Source organism: Mus caroli, unplaced genomic scaffold, assembly GCF_978045245.1.
Source record: "Mus caroli unplaced genomic scaffold, Mus_caroli_1 scaffold_1, whole genome shotgun sequence".
NCBI lineage: Eukaryota > Metazoa > Chordata > Mammalia > Rodentia > Muridae > Mus > Mus caroli.
In genome coordinates, this window is record NW_028227256.1 from 56,859,070 (window position 1) to 56,881,934 (window position 22,865).

Below are 22,865 nucleotides of genomic sequence, written 5' to 3' on the forward strand. Positions count from 1 at the left end.
GTCTTTCTTCCTCTGTGTGTTCTTATGAATGTCACTGCAAAGTTCACTTATTTTTAGGCATTTCTAACCCTGTGTAGCTTATGTATAGTTTATTCTCTTTCACAAGTGGGTAGACAGATACACTCTACAAGGCTGTTCTTGGCCACCCCTGACTGCCTTAGAACTGAGTGTAGCCTGTCCTTATAAGTACACAGCAGACATGGACACACAAACGCACACTGACAGGTATTCATTCATAAGTAACCCATGAATCCCTTGTTTGTTAGAGATTATTAAGCTGGGGAAATGAGTGTTCTGTATTACCTAGGACCATAACCAAATCTGCCTCTCTATAGATGCTGTTGCTAATTGGAGTGTATCTGGCAACAGAGAAAGGCTGCTTTTTATTTTTATTTTTTAATGTTTTGATTAAAGAAACAGTTGGCTTTTCCTAGAAGAAGGTCTAAACACAATGGCACAATGGAGAACCATTTTTGGAGAAGGTTTTTTTGTTTTTGTTTTTTAAATTATTGCAAGATTGTTTGGTCTCAGGTGTTGAGTCTATATGGACTAGAGCTGGCCAGATCAGCCCTGTGAAGATTATCATGTAACCACCTAGGAGGAGCCCTGTTTAATAAATGAGAGGAGCTTGATCCTCTCACTTGTTAACATTATTAAAGTCTATTTTTGAGCCGGGCATGGTGGCATACCACAGTCCCAGCACGTGGAAGAATAAGAGGATTACAAATTTAGGGTCAGCCTGGGTTATGTTGTCGGATTGTTTCAAAAGGTAAATAAGCTGGAGAGAGAACTCAGTTTTTAAGAGCACTGGATTCAGTTCCCACCCCCAAATGGTGTGGCTTCTATACTAACACCTCATAAACCTGTTACTGACTTCTTACTAAAATGTCCCATTCTGCCAGCCATACTGAGGCACACCTTTAGTCCCAGCACTGCAGAGGCAGAGGCAAGAGGAAAACAAGCTAAATACAAAACAAACCCAGGTCTTTGCACAGACACCACACACACTACTGTTTGCCTGCCACACTTACCTAACACACCTGCTTCTCTTCTGAGACAGCCCTTTACTAAGTTGCCCAAGCTAGCCTCAAACGCAAGATCCTCCTGCTTCAGCTTCTTGAGTGTTTGAGATTACAAATGTATACTACCACACCCAAGTTACTAGACCAATGAATAGCCTTTGTAACTCTTTGGTTCAGTGGTTTTAAACCATGGTCTAGTCTTGAATTAAATAAGTCTACCTGGCAGAATAGAAAACAAGTTTTCTCCCAAGGAGACTATTTGTGTATGGTTTTTTGTTTGTTTCCTCCAGATGGAGCTCTGGCTTTGTGCATACTGGCGGGGGATGGGGGGTGGAGGGTGGGGCTGTCTACCATCTCAAAACTGTTAGAGATACACAGCAGGGTATAGTGTAAAATTGTTTCTTACTGAGGGTTATGATAAAAATGAAGCAAGAACTACTGCATTAGATACAAATTAAATGTATATTTGGGGGGGGGAGGTTAATGATGCTAAAAGCATTTAAATGGGGTTTAGTCCCTGATCATCATAACAGAAAGCAAACAGGCATGGTGCTGGAGCAGTAGCTAAGAGCTGTAACATCATGATCTACAGGCAGCAGACAGAGGAACATTGGACTTCACATGGCCTTGTGAAACCTTAAAGCCTGCCCCCAGTGACACACCTCCTAATCCTTCCCAAACAGTTCATCTGTATGGTGACTAAGCATTTAAGTATATGAACCTAATGCAGGCCATTCTCATTCAGATCACAGTTGGTTTGATTTGAAACATATTGTGAAAGATTTGTCAGGAATGCTGAGACATTAAAAACTAGTGTTTGTCTCAGCCTGTCTGAAGTAGCCTTGCTAGAAAGGGTACAGGTGGTCTGCAGGGAAACAACCCTGCATTGGCACATTTTGTGTGGTAAGTTCTATCACTGTTGCTTAGTGGTCATTGACTTGGAACCAAAAGTCACCTTTATAAACCTTGATTTTCACATGTACAACTAGAGCTGCTGTCACCTAAGTGGTACAAGGGAACTGCAGGTCAACACCTTGCTTTGGTTTTATCTGTTTTGTTTTATTTTTTGTCAGGTAAGTCTGTTTAATCGTAAGAAAGCTAAAAGGGAGGGAGGAATCCATCTTAGAAATGGTCTGAAATTCATTTTGGCTTCTCAGGTATAAAGTAGTCAAAGCTTGTAGCTGAGAACGTGTTTACCAACTCCAGATCAGTTCCCAGGCAGTGTCTGTTACATCACATTCCTTATGGTCTCCCAGGAAACAAGAAACTGTCTTACAGAAAACAAAATTGGAATAAGTAACCAACAAGTCCTATCTGGGAAATGTCAGTGTGTTTTTCTGTGTCTTGTCTCCGGAATGGGTTCTGGACCATGCAGCCTTGCATTCCTACCCTGCACCAACAGGGTTGATATGTCATCTGATTGCCTGTCACTGAGCCTGGTTCTCCTTGTGGACACAGCTCCTGGTAGCCTGGTTCAGAGGCCCAAAGAAAGGGCACCACAGATACCAACCAGTTCATGACATAAGTTGGTGACTATTTTTAATCTTGCTATGTCCACAGAAATGAGAAACACTGCCTTTTAGAGAATCTGAAATTCAGTCACATTTCTTTCCCTTTACTTGTTGAGATACTTAACAGTGGTGCTTGTTAACACCATGAGCATGCTAGACTCTTGACAATGAACTGCATCCCCAGTCTCAGCGTGGTTAAAATCTCTGCTTGCTGTGTTATAAGACAGTAGGATGGATTGTGTGTGTGTGTGTGTGTGTGTGTGTGTACTGGTGTGCCTAACAGGGTAAAGGCATGAATAATTTCTTTTCTCCCTTCTTTTAAAGAGTAATTTTTGTTTTAGGTGAGTAAGAGTTGCTTACAAGAGCAGACAGTGTGTCAGATCCCCAAGAACTGGAGTTCTGAGCAGTTGCTGAGAACTGAACCTGGGATCTACAAGAGTTAACTGTAGCTTTCAACCTGAGTCATCTCTCCAGCTGTTTTGGTTTTTTGGCTTTTCTTTCTGTTTGTCTTGTCTGGGAAATGGTCGTACTCTGTACCGCAGGCTGGCTTTAAACTCACAGACATCTTCCTGCCTCTGCCTCTGCCTCTGCCTCCTCAGTGCCGGGATAAAAGGTCTGTGCTGCCACACCTGGCCTTTTTTAGAGGGTATTACTTTGAAACTCAATAAAGTGATTCTCAAGAAGAGAGAGGAAAGCCATAGGGCAAAGTTCATAGAACCAGTGCAGGCATTGTCCCCTGAGGGGAGGTTGAATGGGTCTGGACAAGCATGTAGGGACTGAGAGCTGGCACCCAAGCACATGTGAAGTAGGCAAAACGGGGTGTGAACCCCTACCTCTTACCTATGCATTTCAACCTTCCTAGGTCATGGAAGAGAGTAGGAAAGGACCACACTGGTGTACCTAGCTAGTGGGAAGTTTTAAATGTACAATACAAAATATAAAAACAAACACTTAAAATCCTGTTACTCTTAGGCAGACCTTTTGATTTTTGATTTTGTATTTACTCTGAGCAGTAGCTCACTAAGTGGAGAAGAATATGGTGTTGACTAAATACCAAAGACAGAGCTGGGGTCGGCTCAGTGGCAGATCTCCCTGTAGCTAGAATTGGAGACAGTTGTGAGTTGCCTATTGTGGACCTGGGAGCCACATGTAAACAGAACTTAGATTGTTCTGCAAGAGTAGCCAGCCACCAGTCCATTTTTGAGATGGTGTCTCTCACTGAGCCTAGAGCTGTTTGGAATGGCTAGCCAGTAAGCCCTGAATATTTGCCCATCTCTACATCCAGTTGCTGGGGTGACAGGCAGGTCTTAGGCTTACATAGCAAGTACTTCACCCAGTGAGCCCAGCTAGGCTTTGGGGTGTTTTCATCAGCCTGTCTTGGGTTCCTTGACTGTGGTCCAGAGGTAAATCTCAAAAATTGAGATAGGAAGAGAGTTGTATTTAGATTGAACACTTTAGAGAACACATTGCTTTATGCCATCTGTAGTCTTTATTAGTAGATGCTCAAGAGAGAGCGAGAGCACACTTGAACTAGCATCCTAATGCTGTAAGCTCTGTATATTTCTAGACCTATGAGATAGGAAGCATGAGATAAAGATCCAGAACAATAGTAATGTGAAGTGAATATTCAGAGTGGAAATATATTTCCTTTCAATGTGTAAATAATGAAATCTAATTTTTTGAAATACAATTTGTTTCTAATGATATTAGAGCTATATTGTATAATTAAAATCTCAGAAAATACAAATTACACGTGATAGCATGGCCTTCCATTCTTGCATCTCTTGAGAAGAAGGCAGGTGGCGTGCTGGAGCTTGTCTCACTTTGTGTGAAGAGCTATCTGGGATAAAATAAAGTAGGATATAGGTGTTTCCCCGCTCCGTATAAAAGATGCCCACTTTGAGAAAGTTGTTCCTAGGATAATGTGTGCCTTCCCCGCATCTGTCTTTCTGGTAAGTGCTCTGACTGTATTTTCGCAACTGTGAACTAACTCACTGGAGGAATATCCTCACAAAGAAGTGTAGCACAGACGACCTACGCTATCATTTCTTGAGGTTGATGGCTGTGGTTGCTCTGGCACTGGCCTTAGACTGTGATTCGTAATAGTAATCCTGGTGATAAATCTTGGCAGCACAGTGGCAGTTCCGTGTACTGGAAATGTTAACTCAACAGACGGAAAGTGCTTCTGAAGAGATAATAGTTCCTTAAGGCTAAGATAGTCAGGAACAAGTCTGAATTTGTTTTTGACCCTCAAGTGAATCTGCAGCCCATGCACCAGTGACCTGAAACTGGCTTTTGAGAGACCACAGGGGCAGTTCACAGGGTTAGGCCAGGTTGCTGGGCGTGTGGAGTGGATAGCATTCACCCACTCTGGTTTACTCCTTAAAAATAGCTCACTATATATACCATGACTTGGACATTACGTGGAATTTCAACCTGAATCAACCTGCTAATAACTAGAAGCCCATAAAAACCACAATAAACAACTTAATTAAAATGTCCCTTGTGGGACATCAGTCACAGTGGACTGGATGACAGAACACATGGGAAACCACCCCTAAATTAAAGGGTGGACAAGAAAGGACAGGAAGTGAGCGAGCGGCAATCCATGAGCCGATTTCTCCAGCTCACCCAACTGCCACTGCCTTCCCTCCAAACTATGTCCTCTGCCGGTAGCTTTTGCTTAGCAATCAGAAGGCACCGTGAAAGTTAGACCTTCAGGACGAACCTGGGATGCTCCTTAACTGTCTGGAATTTTCCATGTCTGCCAGCCTTCTGCGTTAAAGCATGTGATGAGTTAGAATACAGCAGTAAAGACAGGTAGGTGTTCAGAAGTCTTGCTGTTCACATAGAAGTTTCTGCAGGTTTCAGCAAGGTTGCTCCTCAGGCTGGCAGTGCTGGTCCTCATTGTTCTGCGCTGCCACAGTTTGTGAAAACAGGCCTTGTAGATTCCTTTTCCCATTTCTACAAACAATGGATTTTACATCCTGCTATCTTCCCCATGAAAATTTGATGATGGAACTAAGTGTATCCATGATTGCGTATGAAAGGTAACATTGCATTTAGTTTCCAGATACAGAAAAGCAAACACGTTTCTCTGATTTCAGTAAAACAGACAGTTGTCTAATCTTGTTCCATGTTGTACTTGAGGAGAAACTTTCTACATCTAGTGCTGTTCTCCACAACAGAAAACACCCGACACTACCAAGGAAAAACCCCAAACTATAGCCACTTTATATCCTACTTTTTATCCCCTTACAGCAAAGTAACAAGTACAAAACGCCTTCCAAAGAAATACACCATGCTTCTGTGATTCAGACATAAATCTGGTTTCTCAGTACTGCAGACTCAAGAGTTTGTAAAATTATCCACGTACAACAGTCTGCTCCACCACTCTGACTAGAGTTGGCTGGCAGACTTCTCTCTTGGATACACGCTTCTGTGTGAGGTCACAGTGGGAACTTCTCTTCAGAAAGGTAAATGTTGCACGGTTGGCGCCTCAAGACCCCTGAACCTGTGACATCAGTCACCATGACATCAATCAGGCATTCAGAAGCTCGTCATCTGAGTGTCCAATGGCATCTGGGTTTGAGAGCGGACCCAAGTCTGCAAATAGATTGAACCAGGCTGACATGTCTTGGTTACCATTGTTGGGGGCTATTAAGAAAAAGACATTAAAGAGTTTCAGTTTTTGGAGAGAATATTTTTATACTATTGTTACGATTTTTGAAGCTTTTAAATAAAAATACAATTGACTGACAGTGATTCATTATATCCCCCTTCAGGTTAAAAAAACAAATGTAGTTCTTCCCAAGAACGCTTAAATGCTGCTTAAAATCTATTATAAAAGTAATACTTCAAAAATATTGGCCATAAAGGGGACTAACCCTCCTAACCCTGTCATTGTACATAGTTGACAGTTGTATCTTTTGTCTTTTGAGGCAGGGTCTCTCTGGTTAGCCAGGCTGGCTTCAGGTTTGTGGTCCTTCTGCCTCACTCCTAAATTTTGTATTACAGGTATGCACGCACCATCATGCCCAATGCTTGTCAAAACATTTCCTAACAAGGGCTGTAGAGATGGCTCAGCAGATAAGTGCAGGTTTGCTCCCCAGGGCACACATGGTGGAAGGAGGAACTCCCTCTAAAGGTAGTTTAAAACAACATCAGAAAAGGTCAAGACATTTTGATAACCTCTTGTACCCAGGCCAGACTTCCAGTGGAGGAAGTGGGACATCAGCCCACCCATAAAACCTTCCACCCAAAATTTGCCCTGCCTACAAGATGCTCAGGGATAAAGATGGAGCAGAGATTGAGGGAATGGCCAACCAATGACCGGCCCAACTTGAGACCCATCCCATGGGAGAGAACCAGCCCCTGACACTATTTATTATACTCTGCTTTGCTTGCAGACAACTGTCTCCTGATAGGCTTCATCTAGCAGCTGATGGAAACAGATGCAGAGACCCACAACTAAACATTAGGCAGAGCTCAGGAAGTCTTGTGGAAGAGTGGGGGGAAGTATTGAGGGAGCTGGAGGGGTCAAGGACACCACAAGAAGACCTACAGAGTCAACTAACCTGGGCCCGTGGGGCTCACAAAGACTGAACCGCCAACCAAAGAGCATACATAGGCTGGACCTAGGCCTCTTAAACATTTGTAGCAGATGTGCAGCTTGGTCTTCATTTGGATCCCTTTCTAGCTGGACTGCCTTGTTTGGCCACATTGGGAGAAGAAGCAGTTAGTCCTGCTGAGACTTGATATGCCAGGGCACCTTGGTACCCATGGGGGGACTTCCCCTTCTCTGAGAAGGGAAAGGTATATGGGGGGGGGTGAGGGGGGTTGTGATGGGGATGTAAAGTGAATAGATTAATGAAGAAACACAAAACATTCTGGTAAGATCACTGCCAGACCCAAGTTCTTTTTAAAAATGCACTATCACTCTGGTCACAAAGCAGTAGTATCCTACTTATAAAAAAGAAATTGTTTGATTTTGTTTATGCATGATTGTGCATCACATGTGTGCCTGGTACCTATGGAAGCCAGAAGGTGTCAGACCCCCTGGAAACTGCCATTACAGACAGTTGTGAGCTGCCATGTGGCTGCTAGGAGCTCTGTCTTCTGGAAGAGCAGCCAGTGCTCTTAACCACTGAGCCACCTCTCTAGTTCCTCAACCTACTTTATTAGTTCAATCCCTCTCACTTCCCTCCTAGGATGTACATTTTTATATGTTACACACTGTACTGTAACATATTCAGGGATGCATGTTTGTACTGAGGGCTAAGAGTAACTGATTACACATGGCAATAACAGTGGGTCATTTCCTAAGACTAGAAATCCATTATCTTAGGATTACTGTTGCTGCAATGAGACACCATGACCAATAGCAACTTGGGGAGGAAGAGTTTATTTATTTGGCTTACACTTCCACATTGTAGTCTATCACTGAAGGAAGTCACCTTCCTTCAGGACAGGAACCCAAACAGCAGGAACCTGGAGGCAGGAGCTGATGCAGAGGCTGTGGAGGGTGCTGCTTACTAGCTTGCTCAGCTTGCTTTCTTATAGAACCCAAGACCACAATCCCAGGGATGGCTCCTCTCATAATGGGCTGGGTCCTCCCCCATTGATCACTAAGAAAATGCCCTATAAGGCTGCCTATAGACCAATCTTATGGAGGCATTTTCTCAAGTGAGGTTTCCTTCTTCCTGATGACTCTAGAATCTGTCAAGTTGATAAAAGACTTAGCATATCCATGAAGACCAAGAGGTTTAGAAACCAGGGCAGAGGCCTGAGAACAATCCAAGAATTGAGTATGAGCTGGGTCACAGCCCACAGAGAAATACAGTCCAACTCAGAGCAGAGTCAAGGTAGCCTCTTTTTATCCAAGTCATGGTTAATGCCAGCTACAGACCAGAGGAGGCACAGTGCACAGCAGTATCTGAGGCCCCATGCATGAGGGTGGAGCCAGGGGCTTCACAGAGTTTGGGTCTGGCTCTAGTTCTGGGAACTGAGGTCATGTCAGTTATACCCATGGAAGGATAGCAAGTTGCATCCTCGGTGTTCTACCTCCAATGAGCAAAGTTGGTCGAGTCGCCTGCCTGCAGGGGCTCTTGTTTCCTATCTGTGTTACAGTCATATAATTTACCACTGAAGTATAACATGTAAACAGGTTGTTGGTAATCATGCCAAGGCTGGTGATTGCAGCAGCAGTGCCTGCGACCTCCCTGATGAGCATGTATGGTAAAGTGGCATCATTCTGGTCGTTCCTCGTCCCCACACCCAGGAATCTGAGCTGTTAGCAGCAGTATTCTAGATGAATTTGTCAGCTCTCTAGTTAGGGATGGAACTGCTTATGGGTAAGTACATGGATGTTCATTCAGTTAAAGCAAAACTGCAGGGCTGGTGAGATGGCTCAGTGGGTAAGAGCACCCGACTGTTCTTCCAAAGGTCCAGAGTTCAAATCCCAGCAACCACATGGTGGCTCACAACCATCCGCAACGAGATCTGGCGCCCTCTTCTGGAGTGTCTGAAGACAGCTACAGTGTACTTACATATAATAAATAAATAAAATCTTTAAAAAAAAAAAGCAAAACTGCAAAAAAACAATTTTTAATAGTAATTTAGTTTTCTACAAGCAGTACAGCTCTCCTCCAGCCACATTCTTGTGAACATGGGAATTCTCTTCTCATTTTAGCCACAGTGTTGCATTCTTATGGTTTTAATATATTTTGTCGGAGCTGAGTAGTTGCTGGGTTTGTTCTATAGCATAGTCTTGCTACATAGCTTAGGTTGGCCTCCAGCTAGCTGTGTAACCCAGGCTGGCCTGGCTCATCCTGCTCCAATCTTTGAATCCTGACGACTGGGATTTAAAAGAATGTGCCATTGTGTCTGGCTTTTCTGTCCGTTTTATATTATTTTCATGGTGTTATGGGTTGAACCACACATTGTGCATACTAGCTAAGTGTTCTATTTTGGAACTACATCCTGAACTCGCTTCTATTTGCATTTAAATGATTAATGAAGAGGCATACTTAATGATTTCTAAGTTAGCAAAATTTCCGGGATTCCTTTATGGCCAGAGCTGACAGCTACCTTTTTCCTGCTCCTCCTTCCCTGATAAATCAGCCTCAGACTACAGGTACATCAGCCTTTCTCAGGACCTCTGCTTGCTTCTTGTTAGTTTTGTTTGAGATTAAGACTCACTCTATGGACCACGCTGGTCTTGAATTCACAAAGCTCCATCTGCCTCTCCCTCCCAAGTGCTGGATTAAAGGCCTGTACCACCATGCCCGGCAGTACCTTTGTTTTCTGTGACTGTCTGCCAGAAGTCTGCGTGCTATGTGTGGTCCTCCAACATCCCATACCAGGAGATGGTAGAACCTTTAAGAGCTGGCTGAGGGCAAGGGTGTAGCCCAGTAGCTGGGCTCTCACCTAGCATGTTCAGGCCAGCACTGCACACACAAACCTGTAGCTGAGGCCATGGAAGGGGAGTTATATATCACTGGGGCCCACTGGGACCCCAGCCTCTGCTTGCTTTTTGGTTCTCAGCTTCTAGGAAGTAACCATGTCCCTGCCATGATGTTCTATGGGGCCACATGTGTAGAAGCAGTGACCAACTGACCAGAGACCAAAACTCTAAAACCATGAGCCAAAACGTTGTAGCAATGTATAGGAAGAAGGGGAAAGCTCACCACCCAGGCTGACAGTGTAGCATGCAGGGTGTCCTGCATGTGGAGGCCCGAGGCTCCACCCCCAGGACCACAGAAGGAAGGGGGAAGACAAGGAAAGAAGGAAGAGGGGGAAAAGGAGAAAAATTACAATTCAGCAACAACTATAATAAGTAATAGAAATAGAAATTATATAAAAACTACTAATGATCAAGATGTGTCCTCATCTATAATCCTGGCTCTCGGGAAGTTGGGGCTGGAAAAGCAAGATTTCAGGGCCAGCAGGGCTACATAGCCCCAGTCTACCATTTAAAGTATTGCAGTTCAGAACACAGAATACAGAGCAAGATATCATTTGCAGGAATTGTGCTTACCAAATATGATATTTTGCAAAACCTTCTCAAAGAATACATGGGGATACTTTTTATTTTTCTGTTTTTCTATAATGCTGAATTTATTGAAAACTTTTAAAGTATTAGCATCATAAAAATTTGGAAGTCTTCCCAAAGACTTCCACAAACAAACACTCAAGAAATTTGAACACAAAATGATTAAGTATATTGATAAGTATAAAATTATGAATTTTTTTTTTTCGAGACAGGGTTTCTCTGTGTAGCCCTGGCTGTCCTGGAATTCACTTTGTAGACCAGGCTGGCCTCAAACTCAGAAATCTGCCTGCCTCTGCCTCCCGAATGCTGGGATTAAAGGCGTGCGCCACCACGCCCGGCTAAAATTATGAATTTAAATGGATAGGAGTTTGATGACTAATGGGGAAAACCCAAGTCTGCTTAGACCAGTGTGAATCAAATGTGCTGTCCTCTCTTCAGGAGGACTATGTATCCTTACAAGGCAAATGCTGGCACTAAGCCTCAAGAGGTCATGGAAAATGAAGTTCCCTGTCACCAAAAGCCAAAGATCTATCATGGAGTATCTGCAGCAGTGACTTGCACAGGGAGAGCTGGGTGTCCGTGGCCAGTGTCTGTCCACACCTCTAATGCCACAGGAATGGAAGATCACTTCCTAGGTCTCTGGCATTCTTGCCAGGAGTTATGCAACTTAAGCATCCTTTGAGCTGGGGTAGTTCAGTGACAGTAGTGCCACCTACCACGAATGAGGCCTGCTTTTCTTCTTTCCTTTCCTAAGTTCTCCTGAATATCACTGATTATTGATGCAATGGGGAAAGGTGACTTACATTTTAATTTCTTTGGGTGCTGTGAAGGTACTGGCAAGGTATCTGAGTGTTCTGATCTCTCTTGGGAAGCCCAGACTTGGGGGGTGGGGCAGTAGACAGAGAAACAAGGAGGAGTGAAAAGCTGGGTTCTCCTGTGCATGAGAGTAAGCACTTAACTGACCAAGCTATCTCCCTAGCCTGCACCTTTTAATTGGAGAGTGAAAATCATTTACATTGAAGGATATTGAGGATGGTCTACAAATTTCTATGCTCAAGTTTTCCTGGCTTGTCAGATTACTGTTTTTCCTTCCTTACCCTATCTGTTACAAAGCTTCCTGGCTTACTGTGCTAGGCCATTAGTACAATAGGAACAAAAGGCTTTTTCCTATAATACACAGCACATTGACTGAAGCTGGGTCCCATGAGAGTTTTTGAGAAAACAGTATCTGGGGGATGAGATACAGAGATGTTGGTAAAGCTACACTATGACCATAGATAGGAAAACAGGGAACAAAACGCTGGAGTCCCAGAGGACCTGGAAGCCACATTCATGTGCAACAGAGAAAGTTCACACATGGGTTGGATTAGGAGTCCATAACTCAGACTCCTGTCTGAGCTCACAATCACTGCTCAAGAAGCAATGGTGGCTGGGAGTGGTAGCGCCTGGGAAGCAGAGGCAGGAGGATTGCTCTGAGTTTGAGACCAGCCTGGTCTACAGAGCGAGTTCCAGGATAGCCAAGGCTACACAGAGAAACCCTGTCTTAACCCCCTTACCACCCGTAAGCAGAGTACTGACACCAGAATCTGTTAGAAAAATACTTAGAGAAGTGTGGAGGAGCTGAGGGTGAGGACCTACTGGACTCTTGCAACATGCAGGGAGCCAAATGAAGTTCTAAGTGGAGAGGAGTGGGAAACAGATGTCCTCCATTTGATAACCAGCACAGATACAGGAGCAAAATGATTCCCAACGTGCAGCCCTGGACACAGGATAGTGGGGTTGCTGGCGACCCTTTCTCTAGGACAACCCTCTGACCCCTCCTCTCCACCCTACCCCCACCTTTCCCCACCCCCGTTTGCTCCAGTGTCTTCCATTCCTGTCTTCCTCCCTCTTTCTCTCTCCCCCTTCCCCCTTCCTCTCTTGCTAATCCTGAACCTGCAAGAAAAAAATACACCAGACTTTTCTTGGGGCGGTGGTGGCATCACCTGACCCAGGAGTGGTTCAGTGGATCAAATGCTGTAAGCCAGACCCTGGAACAGTCCATGGGAAACACATGGGTTTGGTGAGGTATCGAGGAGACACCCCTTGTTTCAGACATGTTGACAACTCTAATATGGATCAATTCGATATTTTTCCAGTTGATTGTTGTGACTGCAGATCTTATAGTAGTATTAATGTTTAAGTCTATTTTTCTTGATTCTAGTATCAATAGCCATAATAGTTTTGCTTAGCAAACACAAAACACACATCCAAATTCTCAACACTTACTGTTGAAAGCTCCATCAGCGTGAAGGCCAAGGTCAAAGAGCTGTGAAGGAAGGAACTGTGAGGAGGAAGTGAGAGACCCGGGTCCTACTGAAGGTTCCTGGGATGTGAGGCCAGTGCTGGGGCTCCCACACGTGGGCTGGCATTCCTGTGTAAACTCACTAGCACTTGAAGAAGTGGGGCTTAGGAGGCTGTTCAGAAATGAGAATTCCTTCTCAAAATCATCTCCTTCTAGTGAGTCTCTAGGCAGAGCTCTTGCAACTGCTGGTTGAGAACAGAAACAGCAAGTGTTTTATTTCCTTTTGAGGAAATGAGAGCAGGACATAGGAAAACTATTTTTTCCTTTATGGCATTAAAATAATTTTAAAACAACTATATTAATTAGAGGTCTATAATTATTTCTAATAAGACAGGATTTAGGTCAAATGGCCATATAGCATCTAAACAAGTAGTTATGAATGCGAAGTGCTAATAAACTACTGCCTATGTGAGACAAAGACTCAGAGACCTGGAAAAAAAGACACAAGCAGTAAGGAGCAGACAAGCAGACAGGGACGGGAAGATGCTTGCGCAAGCAGCAAGGTGATACGCTAACACGGACGGGCACTGTCTTCACATGTGTGTGGAACATCATAGAAACTGATACTCATGCACATAAAAATGCAGTGAGTTCATCAATCAGTGTGCTCTGATTACAGTGTAAAAAATAAATTTAAAAGAAAGCAAAAGCTAGGCAGTGGTGGCTATGTCTTTAATCTCAGCATTCAGGAGACAGGCAGGTGGATCTCTGTGAGTTTGAGGCCAGCCTGGTCTACAGAGTGAGTTCCAGGACAGCCAGGGCTAGGCAGAAAATCTCTCTCTCTCTCTCTCTCTCTCTATATATATATATATATATATATTTTAAAAAGCCTCTTTTACTGATAAATTTTAAATTATAAGCTGAAAAGAGAATAGACTTCCCAGAACATTCCAATAAAAATATTTCATAATCCATAGGATAATTAAGTGCCAAGCACGAAGTGGTGGTGGCTCAGACACACTACTGTTACAGTCTGCGTGACTGCTGCCTGTCTAGCCAGCGGTTTTATGCTGCCACAAGGATACTTTCTCATATGCTGTTACTACTGTTACAGGGGAATTTTCTCATGTACTGTTACAAGGAACTTCTTCATGCCTGAGCTAACCATTAACCCAAGTTCTGTTAAGTTCTGTACTTTGGTGTTCTTAGAAGCCAATCACAACAGAGGTCAGTTGGAACTGCGTTATATAGATAGCCATAATAGGCTTGGATCCGAGACCTCCAAGGAAATTGACATCTTACTTGGCAGAAAGAGACCGTGTATGTGGGTTACTGACATCCTAGTTGGCAAGTTGGGACATGAATACTAGGCAAGGCAAGATGCCCCACCACAGCTGAATAACTGGACCAATGGGAACAGGTTAAATGTATGACAAAGACATGTTCCTAAGGAAGTCCCCTATCCCTGAATCCTGATTGGTGGAATACCTTTGCACAGATGTTGTGGATCTCAGGTTTAAAAGTTCTATAGGATTCTGAATCTAGACTGAATCCCTGGTCAATCGGTCTTGGGTTGTGCATTTGATAAACCAGTCTCGTTTGAATCAGTGTCTGAGTGATTGTTTGTGTGGTGATTCCTAGACTTCAACAACTACTTTAACTAATTTATCAATAAAACTAACAGAATCTTCCCAGGATCTGACCTCCAGTGTAGTAAAGGCCCCAAGACTATTCAGGATATGAAAAAAAAAAATACCCAAACATTTACTTAAAAGCTCCAGAATTCAGGAGGAACTGAGGTATGTACCAAGAACAGCCCTCTCCTCCGTAACTGTTCTAGCCTGGAACACTCAGTCTCATTTGAGGTTTGGGGTGGGGCTACGTTCCCAGGAGTCAGGAGGCCATCATCACACAGACTGTCCCTGTACCTAAAGCTACATTTTATGACTAGAGTCAAGCAGAGGTTGCCATTGTCCAGCCAGACCCTGCTCATGGGATGAACACTGACCCACCCAGTTAGGGTGGCCCAGGATGGGCAAGGAATTATGGAGCCATGAGGACAGAGAGCTGCTCACTCTGGAGTTTGGTTGGAGCTCCCCACCAGCCGGAAGCAGAAAACCCTAGTGCAACACTAGCTGCAGGCTCTGCAGATTAGAATGCAACACAGGGCAGAGCCTCCCTACAGTCCCACTTGTTGAAAACGGGTTTCTTTCTTTCTCTCACTTTTGTTTTTTGTTGTTGCTTTGTTTTGTTTTGATTTGAGTTTTGTTTTTCTAGACAGGATTTCTCTGTGTAACCCTGGCTGTCCTAGAACTTGCTCTGTAGACCAAACTCACAGAGGTCCACCGCCTCTGTTTCCCAAGTGCTGAGATTAAAGGTGTGCACCACTTTGCCAGCTTGCTAACTTTTTCTTTTTTAATGAGTATTTATTTATTGGGGTGTGTGTGTGTGTGTGTGTGTGTGTATGTGTGTGTGTGTGTGATATGCTTATGAAGATCTTAGGACAACGTCAAGGAGTAGGCTCCTTGCTTACACCATGTGGTTCCTAGGGAATGGATCAGGTCCATCAGACTGGATGGCAAGTGCCCCCAGCAGCTGAGCCAGCCATCCCACCAATTCTCAAGTTCAGCTTTTACATGGGTGTTGTGTTGAAGTACATGCTTGGGCAATTATATTGACTGAGCCACTCCTGATCCCTGTCTTGTTTTTTAATTATTATTTTATGTGTATAGGTCTTTTGCTTACATGTATGTACATGTACTATGAGCACAATTAGTGTCCATGGAGGTCTGAAGATGGAGTCAGATTCCCTGGAACTTGAGTTACAAATGGTTGTGAGTCAACATGTGGGCGGGCGCTGGGAGTCAAGCCTGGCGCCCCTGGAAGAGCAACTAGTGTTCCTAACCACTGAGCCCACTCTACAGTGCCTGTCTTAATATTTTAAAGGCAACTCCCATGCTGCTTTATACTGGCTAGTTCTAGAATTCTTTTCTGAAGCCAGAAGTCTGGGGTTTTCCTGATTTGAGGCCCCTAAAACATTTAGGGGTCTGTCTCCTCAGACTGCTGAAGATGACGCAGAGCTGGGCTTCTGCCCCTCATCACTGACCCACTCCTTGGCCCTCAGATAAAGTGGTAGTTTCAAGTCAAGGCTCTGCTTCTAAGGCAAGGTGTCCACTGATGCCCCTGCCCCCTTCTCCTCCCTCCCTCCCCTCCATGCTCCAGCTCAGTCTCTGACACGAGTTTCCTTAAGAGGGGACCAGCAGAGCCGGGCGTGGTGGCGCACGCCTTTAATCCCAGCACTTGGGAGGCAGAGGCAGGCGGATTTCTGAGTTCGAGGCCAGCCTGGTCTACAAAGTGAGTGCCAGGACAGCCAAGGCTACACAGAGAAACCCTGTCTCGAAAAACCAAAAAAAAAAAAAAAAAAAAAAAAAAAAAAAAAAAAGAGGGGACCAGCAGACCACACAAGAGAGAATTCCTAACCTTTCCCGAAGGAAATAACATCATCCTCAAAGGAGTGCAGAGAACTGAGCCCCAAAGTTTTCTCAGAGGTGAAGACTGTGGTATGAACTCGAGGAAAAGGCAGTTTTGCTGGATGTATAGGCTTAACCATGGCCAGCTACTTTTTACCTGAGAGAACAGGGTTGGGGTGGGGCTGGCTGGGATCAGAACAACTTACTGACTTTGGAGAGTATTCCTCCAATAGAGCCCAAGTTTGATTGGCTTGGTCTGAGGAATATTTGTACTGTAGCATTCCCGAAGTCAGTAGAGCCATCAGCTGGAAATGAGTGGGGCTGACCAGCAGGGTGTGGTCAGAGAAAGATTCCAAAGTTCTGACAAAGCTGCCACCACATGGTGTCTGGACCCTGTAAGGCATCCTACACTGAGGTGAGGAGAGGGGAAGATGAAGAATAGCCCTGTTAAAATAATTCCCATATGGGCTGGAGAGATGGCTCAGCAGTTAAGAGCACTGACTGCTCTCCCAGAGGTCCTGAGTTCAATTCCCAGTAACCACATGGTGGCTCACAACCATCTGTAATGGGATCTGATGCCCTCTTCTGGTGTGTCTGATGACAGTTACAGCGTATTTATATACATGAAAATAAATAAATTTAAAAAATTAATTCCCATCTAAAAATCAAGCAAATAATAAGTGGGGTCAGCACCCAAAGTTACTAAGACACATTTATAATATCCAGTGTTCAGTAAATGTGGTGGGGTGAGATTGTTGTACTGGCAAGAAGACAAAAAGCTAGAAGCCTTGTGTGAAACTGACTAAATGTCACATTTAATACTAAAACTGTCAGTCACTTAGTATCCTGAGAACTAAAGAAATCCAGGGTAGGGGCTGGTGAGATGGCTCAGTGGGTAAGAGCACCCGACTGCTCTTCCGAAGGTCCAGAGTTCAAATCCCAGCAACCACATGGTGGCTCACAACCATCTGTAATGAATGAGATCTGACTCCCTCTTCTGGTGTGTCTGAAGACAGCTACAGTGTACTTACATATAATAAATAAATAAATCTTAAAAAAAAAAAAAAGAAATCCAGGGTAAGAGAAATAGGAGGGGACTAAGAGCAAGGGTAGGATGCCTTACAGGGTCCAGACACCATGTGGTGGCAGCTTTGTCAGAACTTTGGAATCTTTCTCTGACCACACCCTGCTGGTCAGCCCCACTTATTTCCAGCTGATGGCTCTACTGACTTCGGGAATGCTACAGTTCAAATATTCCTCAGACCAAACCAATCAAACTTGGGCTCTATTGGAGGAATACTCTGCAAAGTCAGTAAGTTGCTGACCTAGAAAGAGCACCTGGTGACGGCAGCACTGGGTTGGGGGGCGGTCCTTCCGACAGACACTGGTTTGCAACTTGGCTCATGCTCTTTACCTTCCCAGGAGTCAAGGAAGGCAGGGTGAGACTGCAGTGTCTGGTGCTACAACAGTAATCATACCCTGAAGAGGGCAGGAAGGCATATCCTGCTAGGCCTCCCCCACTCCACGCAACACAGTGGGGAGAAAGACACCCGCCCTGTAGGAGGGAAGAATTAAGTCCAAGCCTTAGCTTGAAATCTCCTATTAGTCTCGCTAGGTGCAATCCAGACAGAGCTCCACACCACCAAAAGATGCTCTAACCCTTAGCCAGATGACCCAGTAACTGTCACGAGCCCCTCCAACTCAGGCGTAAATGCCAGCCATCACAACACAGAAGGCAACTGTCTGCTTGGGGAAACAAGGAAGGTAGATGCCCATTTACTGCCTGAGAGTCTGGTGTCTCCATGTGACAACCCTAGAAAGAGGGAATACTGTGGTGTCTGACTGCAGACCAGTGAGGCTGGATGGAGTATCTGGGCCCATCTAGGCCCTGGTAGGCCTACAAGAATCAACACGTCCTTATTGACATCATCAACTACAGACTGAACGAATATGGGCTGGGGAAAGCATCCTTTTTTTAAAGAAAGTACTTATTGAGACAAGGTCATACTGAGCTCAGGACAGCTTCAAACTGGAGGCAACCCTACTGTCTCAGCCTTTTAAGTGCTGAAATTTCAGGTGTAAGTCACCATGTCCATCATGGTACTTGAATTCAGAGGACAATCTTTCAGGAAAACTGAGGCAAACTTGAGTGTAGGGAGCCATCTAGTGCTAAACTAGTGGGAATGTCCACAGGCTCAGAGATTACAAGCCGACTTTCTGGACAGGCAGCCACAAACAAAGGCATTCACTGTGAAAACACAGTCTATAGATAAGAAGGAAAAACATCTCAAGACAGGCAACTGAAGGAGAAAATATGAGAACTGGAAAAAGCAAGAAATGTAAAGATATTAAAGAGCAATCATCTAATCATTATAGCATAGAGGGGTCTGGAGCAGTCCACGTAACTGAGGCCTTCCCAAGCGCAGAGGAGGCAGGAGAGCCAAGGGACACCAGCCACTCTCATAAAAGAGTAAGACATACAGTAAGCTCTCCCCTGGTAAAGCAAATTTACATAAAGCTGTCCAATTCTGCTTGGGGCAGAGCATTTACAGGTCAAGAGATTGTAGCATGAGGTACTCATAGTATCCAAGGAAAATAGTAGCCAAGAAAACCACACCCAGAAAAGCTGTCTTAAAAACAAAACAGAGAAGTAAAGGCAAAGTTGGGGGGAATTTCTCTCTACCAGACCCGTCCTACAAGACCTGCTACAAGTTCTTCAAGTGGAGAGAGATGCTAAGGCTGGATAGAGACACATATCTTTAATCCCAGCACTCGGGAGGCAGTGGCAGGTGGGTCCCTGAGCTTGAGGCCATCCTAGTCTATGGAGTGAGTTCTTGGACAGCCAGAGCTACAAAGAGATACCCTGCCTCAGGAAAGATTGGGGTGGGGGGGTGGGAAAAGGGAGGGAGAGAGAAAGAGAGACAGAGAGAAGAGATGCTAGTAAGGAAAAACTTGTACACACATAACCCAGAAGCGGTAAAACTCATAAGTAATATTAGAATTCTCTAATGTAAACACAATACAATTAACTATTTGTGTCTTTAGTAATGGCCTAAATAACAACATAAGAAAAAGCAAAAGTAACTACATGAAAGTAATTATGTTAGGAAAAAGGCAATGTAGAAAGGTGTGAAGTGAGCCCAGCAAGGCGGCTCAGCAGGTCGTGGCACTTGCTGCCCAACCAGACAACCTGAATTTGATACCAAGGACACATTAGAAGGAAGGAACAGACTGTCCTCTGACCTCCGCATGTGGACTGTTGCATGCATCCACCCACATGCAGAGACTCTCACACAAATAAATGTAAATTCTTAAAAAGTAAAAATGGAAGCTAAAGCCACGTGTGGTAGCATGTAGCTTTAATCCCAGCACCTGAGAGGCAGAAACAGGTAGATCTCTGGGAGTTCAAGGTTAGCTGCTCTACATACAGAGTGAGTTTCAAGACAGTCAGAGCTATGTAATAGTGAAACCCTGTCACAAATAAACAAAACAAAATCAACAAAAACCTGAAGGCTACAAAGATGCATCCCTTTGATTCCAGCACTCAGGAAGCAGAGGCTGGTAGATGCCTGTGAGTTGTAGGCCAACCTGGTCTACATAGAGAAAAAAAAAAAAAAAGACATCAAAAATTCACAATGGGCCTGGGTGTAGCTGAGTTGGTAATGTCTTTCTGAGCATGAGCAAGACCATGAGTTCAATGCCCAGTGCCACATGAAGTAGGCATGACAGCACATGACTATAGTCTCAGCTCTCCAGAGGTAATGGAAGAAGGGTCTTAGGTTCAGTGGCATCTTTGGGTGTAGAGATAGTTTGAGGCCAGTTTAGACTGCAGGAGACCCTGCAAATGTAGAGGGTTTAAATTTTTTATTTTAATCTATGTTTATGAATGTTTTGTCTACATTATACATATGCATGAATATATACATATATACATACACATATGTATATATTGCCTATATTATATATACATATATACATAAGAAAGCCTTGTTTATAAGATGCTATTTTATAATCATAACTTAATAACAATCACAAAAGAATGAAAGTAAAGTGAAATTATATATCTGTGAATTATATACATACATGTAACAACATATATATATATAAAGTATGTAAAACATTCATATATGTATATATGTGTATATACATGTATATATACATGTGTGTGTGTAAGTATGCACCATATGTGTGTCTCGTCCCTGGAGCTGGAGTTATATCAAGTTGTGAGCTGCCATGTTAGGTGCAGGGAACCAAGCCCAGGTCCTCTGCAAGAGCACTAAACTGCTCTTTAGCTGCTGAGCAGCTCTCCAGCTCCTGGAGGTTTGTCAGAACTTAGTAATTTCACATTTTATTTTCATTCTTTGTGACCAGTGTTAAATTGTTATGATTACAAAAAAAGTATCTGATAGGCAGATTATTTTCTTGGTGAGTCTTAAGGTAATCCACAAAGCAAACATCTGTAGTTGACAAACCAAAAATAAAAAAGGACTGAAAGCACACTGAAGAAAAACCATCCAGGCACCGAGGAAAACTGTAAGCAGAGAACTGTAAAGTTGAAGAGCATCATTAGCAAGGGAGGTGGAGCTGGCCCATGCCTTTAATCCTAGCACTCACGGGGAAGAGGCAGCTGATAGATGAGTTTGAGGCTTGCCTGGTCTACACAGCAAATTCCAGCCAGTCAGATATACAGAGAGACCCTGTCTCAAAACGTGGGAGGGATGAACTGCAGTAAGACCCCGCCTAGCAATAATCAATAAGTGTAAATGGACTAAATTCTTTCATTAAGTGTCAGTGGCTGGTGACTGAATGTATTTTTTAAAGTCCCAACTATATATGGCTTAAAAGAAACTTGGAGCCAGACAGTGGTGGCTCATGCCTTTAATCCTAGCACTCGGGAGGAAGAGGCAGGCGGATTTCTGAGTTCAAGGCCAGCCTGGTCTACAAAGTGAGTTCCAGGACAGCCAGGGCTACACAGAGAAACCCTGTCTCGAAAAACCAAAATAAATAAATAAATAAATAATAAAAAGAAACTTGGTTAGGCCTCAATCCTATTAAGGAGGAACATACCTGAGGTGTACAAAGTGGAATTAAAAAGTGACATTTTAAATGCAATTTAAGTCAGTCTTTTACATTTAAATCACCTGAATGACTGTGATAAAACATTTGACATTAAAAATGTGGACATTTCAATTTAATACATATACCATCTTACCTGGTTCTCTCTCAAATCTCTCTTCCTCTTCCTCTTCAGACAAAGCTACCCTAAAGTAAAAACCAGAAAGTAAAAAGATTTTGGATCAAGCACATTCAAGGTTCCTAGCCCTCAGTTTCATATAATTGAAATTTTAGTTCAGGAGGTACATAAAATACTTATCTGGTAGATCAAATCTGTAACAGTATTATTTCTATAGATCTGCACAGACTATAAAAACCCTTACTTCGGGGCTGGTGAGATGGCTCAGTGGTTAAGAGCACCGACTGCTCTTCCAAAGGTCCTGAGTTCAAATCCCAGCAACCACATGGTGGCTCACAACCATCCATAACGAAATCTGATGCTCTCTTCTGGAGTGTCTGAAGACAGCTACAGTGTACTTACATATAATAAATAAATAAATATTTTAAGCCGGGCGTGGTGGCGCACGCCTTTAATCCCAGCACTCGGGAGGCAGAGGCAGGTGGATTTCTGAGTTCGAGGCCAGCCTGGTTTACAAAGTGAGTTCCAGGACAGCCAGGGCTATACAGAGAAACCCTGTCTCGAAAAACCAAAAAAAAAAAAAAAAAAAACAAAAAAAACCCTTACTTCTCTTTTCTTTTTGTTGTTGTTGGTTTTGTTTTGTTTTAAAGACAAGGTTTCTCTGTGCTGGCTGTTCTGAACTGAACTCAAAAGAGGTAAGTGTCTGCCTCTGCCTCAGAGTGCTGGGCCTACAGGCAGGCAACACCACTGCCCAGCTCCTCATTCTTGTTTTTGACTCCTTATTTCTGTAAACACTAACTCAGGGACTATGTCAGGATTGTAGGCACTGGGCCAAATACAAGGTTGAATATTCCTAATTTGGAAATCTGAAATTCAGAAATTCTTTATCACAAATAAGAACTTCTTCATAGCAAGACTTGTTTTTATATACACACTATTTAGACTAATATCTCCATCAGCCACAAAATAAGACACATCGGACTCACACCAGTTCCTTTCCTCTGTGCCCATGTCTTCCTTTCAGCAAGGACTTCTAAAAGAAGGGGGACACAGTGTAGACTCATGTGGAAATGTCTGGAGTCTTTGCTCTCAGCTGTGTAGCTAATACTCTTCCTGTCTTTTACTATGGTTTAGAGTATTGTTCAAAGACTTTGGGGCTTTTTAAAAACTTTATTAAAATTATCCTAAACAGCCGGGCGTGGTGGCACACGCCTTTAATCCCAGCACTCGGGAGGCAGAGGCAGGCGGATTTCTGAGTTCGAGGCCAGCCTGGTCTACAAAGTGAGTGCCAGGACAGCCAGGGCTACACAGAAAAACCCTGTCTCGAAAAA

The 22,865-nt window shown here is 43.8% G+C and overlaps 1 protein-coding gene across 8 annotated transcripts in view; it reads right to left on the bottom strand.

Moving 5' to 3' along the window:
• Nucleotides 1–3,990: 3,990 nt before the first annotated feature.
• The window catches only part of Ica1l (islet cell autoantigen 1 like), a 64,098-nt gene continuing 45,223 nt past the window's right edge, over nt 3,991–22,865 (bottom strand). For 6 of the 8 annotated variants that reach the window (XM_085837695.1, XM_085837684.1, XM_085837702.1 and 3 more), the window contains 3 exons: nt 21,553–21,602; nt 12,855–13,115; nt 3,992–6,190 (listed from right to left, as the gene is read on the bottom strand). In XM_085837695.1, the coding sequence (XP_085693821.1) occupies nt 6,075–6,190; nt 12,855–13,115; nt 21,553–21,602 (427 nt within the window). In that variant the 3' untranslated portion in view covers nt 3,992–6,074. Of the gene's footprint in view, nt 6,191–12,854; nt 13,116–21,552; nt 21,603–22,865 lie in introns of all 8 variants that reach the window. The other 2 variants (XM_085837685.1, XM_085837692.1) reach the window with 2 other exon arrangements.